Genomic DNA, 10,679 nt, shown 5'->3' with positions numbered 1-10,679 from the left:
AAAAAAAAAAAAATCACCAAAAAAACAACTAAATGAGGAACTGTGCTCATGAGGATGAAGTGAAGTGAGAGGAGCACAAGGAACAAGCAGGTGACCTCAGACCTTACCACCACTCGATATCTTCTCTGATCTCCAACCAGAGGGATCAGAGAAGTTGCTACCAAAGTTGCCTTAACGCTCTGCGTTGACTTAAAAACACATCAGTCTTTGGCTCTAACTTCAAGCTGAGACTCAGCTCATCATGCCAGGGCCCTGAAATTCCAGCATGGCCACATACCAGCCATGATCCTGCAGGAGCCCCGAGTTACCAGGACCAAGGTGTGCCCACCTCCAGAAACCCTCTGATTGTACAGAAAACAGGAGACTGGAGAAGTTCTACCAACAGACTAATGAAATTCCCCTTCCCCAACTAAAAAGACCTTGCTAATTTTACATTCTCCATTGGACCAATCTTGCTAAATTCCTGTCACCTTTAGTATTCTTGCATATGAAGAAGGGTTATAATATTTAACAGCTCAACCATTTGGCACCTGCCAGTGCTTCAGCGACTAAAGTGTGGGAGTTGGTGTCTGCAAAAGCTGAAACTGCCTGATTTACAATTACAATGGAGCAGTATTTCTTGACATCCTTGAAAAAGGGCACCTCTAACCTGATACACAAGATTAAAATCACATTTCTTTTTCTGGAGTGCACTAAAGTGATGCCAGCGAAACCATGTACGCCTCGAGTTCTTCAAAAACACATAAAAGAAAATGAATCCCAGCATCCTGCTGAATGCTATCCTAACCAGACTCTCCTTCCAACTCTTTTGTGGGATTTCCTTCAAAACATCTTTTTCCTCAGAGCCTCCAACCTCTCGAGGTGCCCAGGGGGCAGCCTCTGGTCAGGTAAGTAAGAAAGCACAGTCTCAAATTAAGGAATTCACGCTGAGGGTACTGAGCTAGAAGCTCCTTGTTCGTACACAGCATCCTCTTGCCCTGCCCCTGTCCTTCTCCTCAACCCTTTTAGGAAAAATTTTTTCACTGAAAGGGTTATCAGGCATTGGAATAGGCTGCCCAGGGAGGTGGTTGAGGCCCCATCCCTGGAGGTGTTCAAAAGCCGGGTTGATGTAGTGCTGGGAGGTCTGGTTTAGTGATGATGCTTCTTGTTTGTTGTGCGGGTGTCTATTTTTGTCAGTTAGGTTGACGGTTGGACAAGGTGATCTTTAAGGTCCCTTCCAACCTAGAAGATTCTGTGATTCTGTAACAGCAATTCCAACCCCATTTCGAAGGAGGGAGAAGGAAATTCCATGTTAGAAAACTCTCTGGATGTGAACAGGTGCCGAGCACCCTGCCCCGTTTGCTCAGTTCATTTAAATACAGACTCACAAGGAAGCCAGACCCAACCGAAAACATTCTACTCGCTCGGCCAACATTGAAGAGCTACGCAGAGCCTAAGTTTATTCTCTGTTTGTTTTAAATGTCACGAGCCAAAATAAAAGCAAGACTCTCAAACAATGTCAGCCCGGCCGGAACAGCGCCCGGTACCCTCCATCTGGGAAAAAAAAAAATAAATATACATATATAAATAAAATAAATCTAGATAAAGACGATGAAGGCACACGGCTGTAATCTCCAGCGTTCCAGTGACCGAGCCGTGGGGCGCTGGTTTGGCCCCTTACGCAATTCCAGCCACAAACTTGGGATCAAAGCAGGGACCGAAATAACTCCGGGCACGTCCCGGCCGCTGCCCCCGCAGCTTCCCGCTGCCCCACGGGCTGTTTTCCCAGCTCCCCAACAGCCCTCATTAAGAGGCATAAACATCCCAGCAAGTTCATTCACGTCCCTCCAATAGGAACTGGCAGACAATTATAGGATATAATTGGGAAGCGTGATCATTAAACTTTTAACCAGGCATTGTTGCAAACCGAGAGAAGGGCGAGTGGGGCTTCCTGCAGGAGACAGTTGGTTATTCACCGGTTCCGCAATTAATCAAAAGGTCCTGAAATCCCCAACCTTTCAGCTGGGAAAAAAAAAAAAAAAAACAAAAACCACCAAAACTCTTTGCACTAGGCACACCTGGGGTTTTTTGACCTTTTTTGTGTTTCGGTGTGTGTTGGGTTTGTTGGTTTTTTTTAAACACAACATTTATTTACAGAGGCAACCCCTATCAAATACAGCTCCTGATAAAGAAAGATGTTTCAGAGAGCTTGGCCAAGCGACAGACTTCAGGTTTTTTGACCTTTTTTGTGTTTCGGTGTGTGTGTGTTGGGTTTGTTGGTTTTTTCTTAAATACAACATTTATTTACAGAGGCAACCCCTATCAAATACAGCTCCTGATAAAGAAAGATGTTTCAGAGAGCTTGGCCAAGCGACAGACTTCAGTTGGTCTTACACACCCTGAATATACTGCTTTGTAGGGACTCACCAGCTCACAGTCCTTTCAAAACCTTTTACAAGAAGGATGTTCCAGTTCCTTCATCACAGGATGAAGGAACATTGTCCCATCCTACACACCTTCAACTGGTTTCGCTCTGTCAGCCTAAATCTGAGAAGGAGCATCAGAATTAAATTTGGTTTAGAATACTTTTATAGTGAATTAAAATCTTCAAGATTTAAAATACAGAATCATTGTTCTGTCGTCATTAAGGGGGGGGAAATCACAGAATGCTATCGTGTTGGAAGGGACCTCTGGAGATCATCTCCTCCAACCCCCTGCCAGAGCAGGGTCACCCAGAGCAGGTCCCACAGGAACGTGTCCAGGTGGGTTTGAATGTCTCCAGAGAAGGAGACTCCACCACCTCCCTGGGCAGCCTCTGCCAGGGCTCTGCCACCCTCAAAGTGAAGAAGTTCCTCCTCATGTTTAGGTGGAACTTCTTATCTTCAAGTTTGTGCCCATTTCCTCTTGTCCTGTCCCTGGGCACCACTGAGAAAAGCCTGGCCCCATCCTCCTGACACCCACCCTTTAAGTATTTATCTGTGTTGATCAGATCCCCCCTCAGCCTTCTCTTCTCCAGACTAAAAAGTCCCAAGTCCCTCAGCCTTTCCTCATCAGACAGATGTTCTAGTCCTGTCACCACCTTTGTAGCCCTCTGCTGTGCCCTCTCCAGCAGTTCCTTGTCCTTCTTGAAGGGAGGAAAACACACAGGATATACCAGCTGCCTGGCTCCTTATCTCCATGTCGGGCACCGTCCCTCACCAGGATTTGCTCTGAATGAAATGAGTCTCCTCCTCCCCGAGCAAACACATTGCATCAGGCAAACCACTCACAGCCCTGCCATTCAGGAATCACTAACACAGGTTAACTCTGTTGCTCAGTATTATTTTCTTTTTTTTTACATTCTGTGACTTCCTGCTTCCACATCCATGCCCAGACAAAGGGTTTTCCAACAAAACGTGTCTGCCAAGTGTAGGTCAGTTTTCTGGATTTTGTCTGACGAGGAGTAGTGCAGGTTCCCTTGTTAAAGCAAACAAGTTAACCTGGAACTGTTCTTGAAGTGGGAAAAAGAAGTATTCTCTGTGAAGTACCCCTGGCACAGCACCCTTGGAAATCACAAGCTGAAACACATTGCATCAGGCAAACCACTCACAGCCCTGCCATTCAGGAATCACTAACACAGGTTAACTCTGTTGCTCAGTATTATTTTCTTTTTTTTTACATTCTGTGACTTCCTGCTTCCACATCCATGCCCAGACAAAGGGTTTTCCAACAAAACGTGTCTGCCAAGTGTAGGTCAGTTTTCTGGATTTTGTCTGACGAGGAGTAGTGCAGGTTCCCTTGTTAAAGCAAACAAGTTAACCTGGAACTGTTCTTGAAGTGGGAAAAAGAAGTATTCTGTGTGAAGTACCCCTGGCACGGCACCCTTGGAAATCACAAGCCCTCGACGTCACCACTGAAGATCAAACAGAGACCTCAAAACATCTCACAGTAACGTTAGTGCTGAACCACTGCATGTGAAATGTTAAACTCCTGGTCTCAGCAGCCCACACACTGACTTAAATAACAAGTATTTTGGGGGAAGGGGCTAAGGATGAATGAATTAAAATGGCAACTCGGACTAAACAAGATGAAAACTTTCCCAGTTTTATCGTATCAGCAGCAAAATACCTCATTCTCCTTCTCAACTCATCAAAAAGCTTTGCCTTGTCAAGGCCTCTGTTCAGAAGTCAAGGTACCTTCACTTTGGGGAGAATTCTGTATTATTAACTGCTGGATGAAGTAGGAATTAGGTTTTGTTCAAATGCTCTAACGATGGGATGGATCAGAGAGTGGCTTCCATCTGAAGTGCCGGTTGGGAGGTGGGGAAGGGGAAGAAAACCTTCACAAATCTCCGTGTTTCAGTAAAGGTGCAGCAGTGGAGAAGCCAAAGAAACCCCAAATGTGGGGAGACCCCGGGAGCTGCACACACGGGGATTTCTGAGGAAAGCTGAAATTGTCTTGAAAGGATTGAGCCATCCCAAGCTGGTGGAAAGAAGCCTAAAGAGATGCTTCTTCACAGCCCCAAGTTTTGTTTGGTGGTTTTAAAGTATGCTTCTTCACAGCCCCAAGTTTTGTTTGGCGGTTTTAAAGTAGCCTACTATTAAATAGCCATTTATATGGACTGATCGTTTCCACCCTTTTTCCCCCCCAATTCAGGGCTGTATCACACCACCGAGTGCCATAAAACTTTAACTACTCTTAATTAGCTAAAAGTGAATTAGTTGAGGATGTCTAGCCCTTCGCGAGCATCACAATAGCCCCAACCACAAGCGCTACGCGCGCTCAATAAAGCTGTTGCTTGGCAAGGTTTGGAACAGACGCCCCAGAGAGATTATCGGGTGTCAACTTCCATCTGGCATTTGTCAGAGCTCGGGGGAAAAAAAAAAATAAATTAAAAATAAAAATTAAAGGCAGTTCTTATCAGATCTCCAAATAAAAGGAGCACTTCCACTTGATGTGGTAGCAACTGGAAAAATTTCTTTTGTCTTTGAAGCTTTAAAAATATCTTGCCCTTGAGGTTGGCTAAGTCTGCTCAGTGCTTCGAGACCCCCTTTCCCATACAAAGGTAATAAAACTGAGCTGATGGTTACAGAAATTCCCAGCACATAAAAATTACAGGAAGCTGTTGCTAAGTAATATTTCTACCTAAGTAAACATCACAAAACGTTTCCCACACACACCTCTGAACTTTGTTATTCAAACCTGCCTTGAAGATGTTCGTAGTTGCAGGATTTCTTCTGGCACCGGTCTCTTTAAAAGCCCTCGCTGCTTTTTTGCAGCAGTTGAAAAACATTTCAGGCTGAGCAATGTTTTTCCATGTGCTTTGTTGTGCTGCTTGTCCTAGGAAACAAAGCGAGCTCCTAAAGCTCCTCTTCAGTCCTTTACCTGTCCCTCAATTTTCCCTGAATAAGTCACAGGAAAATTAAAGAGAGATTCTGCTGTACCCCTCTATCAGCCCTGCTTCCCCAACATCATAAAGAAACCTGGACAAACATTATTATTTTTATATGTTACCTTTCTTCAGCAGCTCTTTTGCATGGCAATTACTCCAGATTGTCGTCCCTCTGTTCTACCATCTTCTTCAACTGGCCCAAATTCTTTCCTATACCTTCCTCTTTCTTTTCAAGACGTTAATATTTCACAACAAATTCTAGATTGCACTGATGGAGAGACACAACTTTTGGTTTTATCACATAAAGCAAGACCACAGTTTGAAGAAAGAGTCTATCTACAAACCCGAAACGGCCCACGATCTTAATAACTCGTATTTCCTGCTAGTGTGAAGTCCCAAGATCAAGACAACAGCCTCCTACAAAGGTTTCATTCAGGATGAACAGGAGAACTTTAATTTCATCACATCCTCTAAGGAATGAAGCCCATATTTCAGATATTCATCCTTATATTCCAGAAATGTGGCCCTCCAATATTTACCAAGGGACTGTCTGACAACACAGATCATTTCCCCGTTCATTTTTCTTTGGCCATTCTATTTTTCCTTCCCATTACCTCACTCCACCTCCAAATGACCCAAACATGTGAGTGAGTAAAAGGCTGAACTCGCCTTTATAATTAGACTGTCAAAAACATCAGGCTGCTTCGAATTCTGTACGGACAGAGGGGACTGGCTGCAAAGAGAATTGGCAGGAAATCCTATTTCAGAGGGAATTGTTCCTTCCGTGAGCGGAGTGACAGACATATAGCGTTTCTATTACATAAAAAAAACATGTGGAAAAAAAAAAAAATGCAAAATATGAAAATCATGTTTGGCAGATGTAGACTGAGGTCTAGGACGTGGCATTTCCAGCATTTTTGTTGTCTGCATTCTTCAGCAAAGACGTTCTCTGCATGAACACGCTGCACTGAGCTAAGAAACTACAGTTTTACGGCAGTAAAAGTAAGTATGTGTGTAAAAAAAAAAAAAAAAAAAAGGCCTTAGAAAAATGTGGGCTGAAAAGGTACAAAACCTCCAGAACAGGAACAGCATTTGCCTGCCATAAACAGCATAAGGCTAGCCCCAAATTCCAAACAGACTACACGTTTCCCTCCCTTCCTACCCAAAATATAACACGAGTTGGCCTTAATTGAACCGACTCGCTTTTCACACCACCGCAAGTAATTTAGAAAAGAGAAAGGGAACTTTGAGGAAACACATCCCGACCGATCTCAGTCTCTGGGCTCTCCACCTCCGCATCTCTGCACTCAGACACAGATTCCTCAATATTGCAACTGCCTTTTTTTTTTTCCCAAAGCGTGCAGCTGCCCACAAATCATTTCAGTTCCTCCCCAACCGCTTTCATCCCCAACCTTAGCTCCAACGTCTGTAAGAAGATCCTTCACTTTGTTGTCTCGAACATGTTATCACCAACCGAAAAAAAAAAATTTCTGGGCTGGAGTTATAGCTGCGAGGATGATTCAGAGCCTTGGATGTGTGCCTCAGAGATAATTATATGCTATAACTGAAAGTTAGTTTTGGAGCGAAGTGGGATAATCTGTGCTGATTAGAATGAAGAACTATCAAAGATCAGCACGAGATGTGGCAGGGATGATGTGAACGAAGTGACACAGAGAGAAGGCAGGGGATGGTCAGGGATGGTGTGGATGGGATGGGGACACCAGGACCCTACTCCAACCCAACTCCTGCCCGCTCACAAAGACCTTTCTGCAACGTCTTTCAACCTCGTGCTCTCTCAAACTTCTTGTCCGTCTCCTGATTCTCTCCAGCAAGACTCTAGGCTGAGCAGGCTGGAAAAACCTGGCACTTGGGACTTGTCTCAGTCACTTGACACACACTCTGCAACATCAAAACAATCAATATTTACATATTCTTTAAGGGTTTTCATCCGGTAGACAAAACAGCAAACAAAACATCCTGACCAGCAGTCCCAGTGCTATCCAGCAACAACTTCCCATCCAGGGATGCAAAAGGAAAAACAAAACAAACAAAAAAAAAAAACAACAGCAAACAGGAGATTCTACACCAAGTTTTAGAAAACAAACTAGGGATACAAATAACCTGCCGTAAAACAAACAACACCCAAACCCAAACGACTCAGAAAAAGTCTAAAAGACTACTCAAGCTGTTAAAACTTTATAGATTATATATATATATAGTTTATATATTTTTATATATATAACTTTAGAAGTATTCAGGCAGGTGTCACAAGGCACAATATAACAGATACACCAGCTCGTTGAGAGCACCAGCTACCAATAAATAAAAGTATAAACCTTAGAGTTCAACCCAAAGATAAGCATGGCCAGTGAAGTGGTTTTGAAAACAGACACCAGTTACAGCCAGAACACGTAGGAGCCTTGCTCCTCTGACTCCTCCACGGGGAACTCCAAAAACCAGATGGAAGATGGGATTATATATCTGTATATAATGACTTTTGAAGCCATTTTCAAATTCAAATTTCAACTACAAATTCAAGGCAAATGCATTTCCCAGCTTGGCTTCCTTGGGTAACCAAGCTCAGAGAGCGTGTGAGACCCTACGGGTGTCCTCACAGAAGCTCATCTGAACGTGTATGAGAGGCTCAGGAGCAGAGATTTCTGCCCCAATGGTAAAATACGACGTTTCATGGAAACAGACAGCCATGCAAAGCAGCAAAACCATACATTCCAGTCTGCTGTAGCACAGCCCCAGAAAATTCACAGGAATGAGGGACGTTACAAACGGTTCAGCCACTGAAAAAGGCTCAGTGAGATCTTTAACCTTATGAAATAGCAAAAAACATAAAACACAAATGCATAAGAAACCAGGTTTCAGCGCTGATAATAACTGTATACCAAAACAGTTTATGGACTAAAATGATTTCTACCCTTATTTTTCATTTTAAAAGAGGAACACACATACATGGTTGCATCTTATTGCTCAGACCCTGTTATTCCGGCGGCAAAAAATAACCACTTTCTTTAAAAGGAAGCTAGACGATTTTGGGGTGAGGAGTAGCAGAGGGGAAACCACATTAATTTCATTAGTTTATGCATACTGGTAGGAATTCCTTCTCAAATTTGGCACTTAGCACTCAGAGTCGCCCTTTAAAGCTTGGCAAGAAATTCTCCCCAGCCCACAAGTTTCCTAATTTCGTCTCAGGACACACTGCTTCGTTTGGACACACTGCCTCCAGAAAGACAGACAACTCTGAATGTCTCCGTTTTACCTCAATTCACTTTGCTCCCCGTCAGTTGGATTTAACATAAATCAAAGCAAATATATAATTAAAACTAAACTTAAACTCGGTTCCAGGCTTGGAAGACACAAATCTGTAGGAAATTAAAAGCAGCCCTAATGCAGTGGAAGGACTGGAGCTCAGGGGCTGCAGCAGAAGTTAAGTTTCTGAACATACCTTCTCCCCCAAACCAAAACCTGGGGCTCAAAGCTCAGATATTTCCCCCTCCCCAGGATTCCTGCTACAGGCAACCCCCATCCAGCTCCTCTCTCCTCCTTCTCCCTTCAGGTCTGCCCTGGCTTCCAGCTTCTGACTCTGGGCAGATGTTGCTCACTCATCCACATATCTTACACCTTCTCATGGCAGGAAGGTTTCAGTTAAAAAAAATACAAGATGTTGCTCACTCATCCACATATCTTACACCTTCTCATAGCAGGAAGGTTTCAGTTAAAAAAAATTCCCCCAAACCAAAACCTGGGGCTCAAAGCTCAGATATTTCCCCCTCCCCAGGATTCCTGCTACAGGCAACCCCCATCCAGCTCCTCTCTCCTCCTTCTCCCTTCAGGTCTGCCCTGGCTTCCAGCTTCTGACTCTGGGCAGATGTTGCTCACTCATCCACATATCTTACACCTTCTCATGGCAGGAAGGTTTCAGTTAAAAAAAATACATAATTGTACCTTTCTAGAGTCGGGTTTATTCCATAAAGACTTTTCTCCACCGTTCTGTTTCTGCCTGCTGCAGCCCCTCACTCAATCTGGATTTCTAATCCCCTTCCCAAGCCCCAATAGAGATACTAATACCACCAACGACCACTCAAGACACCAGTTATGCTCACAACACGTTAAACTCCTGAGCTCTAGGCAATTCCTAACTATTCCAGAGAAACCAAACACATTTCTGGACACGTCATTCCCAGAGGTGAATCATTCATAGGTGAAAGAAGGGCTGAAACAGCCCCGTGCCAAAGGTCCTCTCTTCACCTGATGTCAATTTTGAGCCTTGCATTGACTTGATGTCAATTTTTGAACTTGTGCTTAAAGGAAGCAATTAATCTGTATTATTAGCCCTCTGGTAGATGTGGCAGGTCAAGAACCTCCCCAAGCTGACGTAGCCCACGCCGCAGACTCACCTCGTTGACAGCGATCGTGGGTCCAGCAACGCTCAATGAAAATGCCGTTGATGACCGTAGGGGGACAGTTGCTCTTCCCTTTCACAGTTCCTGGACACACATCTCCACACTCTTCTTTGTCATCCTTGTTGGCCACGATGTAATTATCTTCTACCGAATCCAAAATCCTCGACCAGTCGATGGTGGACAAGTAACAGAGTTCGTTGTTCTTCTCAATCCGCACGGCGCCCCGGGTGATGTTCATCAGGTTATAGAGGCCGATCTCCTTCAGGTGAACCATCTCAAAAATGACCAGGGCGTAGTTAAAAAACAGATGGGTTCCTCGAATCACAGTGAGGTTAGGGAAAAGGCCCTTTAAACTCTCCAGGCCGTACACACGGAAGAGGAGCAGGTAGTCCGTGATCATCGTCAGCTTGGGGAAGCTGAGCTCGCGGAAATCTTCCGGCTTGGTTTTGAACATCAGCAATATTTGCAAGTGGCCCTCGATCACAGTGCAGTTCTCCAGCATGTTCAACCGGGTGAGATTGTTGCGGATGTCCATGCTTTTGCAGACTGGAAGGCAAAGGACAACGTTATTTAGTTAGTTAGGAAAAGGTAATTCTTTTCGTTTTCCTAAATATACAGCTCCGTCCAACCGCCCCACGATATACGGCCAGCTCCTTTTCCATAAACTTCAAGCCTTAAGAAATATACTGTGGGGAACGTTCCCTGGTATACGATTACAACAGAAGACTGAAAGAGTATTTCATCATTTTTTTTTTTTTGTTTCCTGCCATCTTGAGTTTCTGGATATTCCCTTTGTCACGACTGCAGTTGTAACGCCCGTCCTCAGACGTCACTTGGCGTTTGCAGGGGTAAGAGATGTCTGTGCAACAGAGGCTGTTTTCTTTAGAGGGCTGCCAGCGACACACCTACCTCGT

At 44.3% G+C, this 10,679-nt stretch overlaps 1 protein-coding gene across 1 annotated transcript in view; it reads right to left on the bottom strand.

The window, feature by feature from the left end:
* The window catches only part of INSR (insulin receptor), a 64,084-nt gene extending 53,778 nt beyond the window's left edge, over positions 1 to 10,306 (bottom strand). The window contains exon 1 of the mRNA XM_014952843.1: positions 9,760 to 10,306. Within this exon, the coding sequence (XP_014808329.1) occupies positions 9,760 to 10,300 (541 nt within the window). The 5' untranslated portion in view covers positions 10,301 to 10,306. The remainder of the gene's footprint in view (positions 1 to 9,759) is intronic.
* Between the last annotated feature and the right edge of the window lie 373 nt (positions 10,307 to 10,679).

Source organism: Calidris pugnax, unplaced genomic scaffold, assembly GCF_001431845.1.
Source record: "Calidris pugnax isolate Ruff unplaced genomic scaffold, ASM143184v1 scaffold199, whole genome shotgun sequence".
NCBI classification, from domain to species: Eukaryota; Metazoa; Chordata; class Aves; order Charadriiformes; family Scolopacidae; genus Calidris; species Calidris pugnax.
The sequence above is the reverse complement of the archived record's forward strand: the minus strand, read 5'-3'. Positions and strand labels throughout refer to the sequence as shown.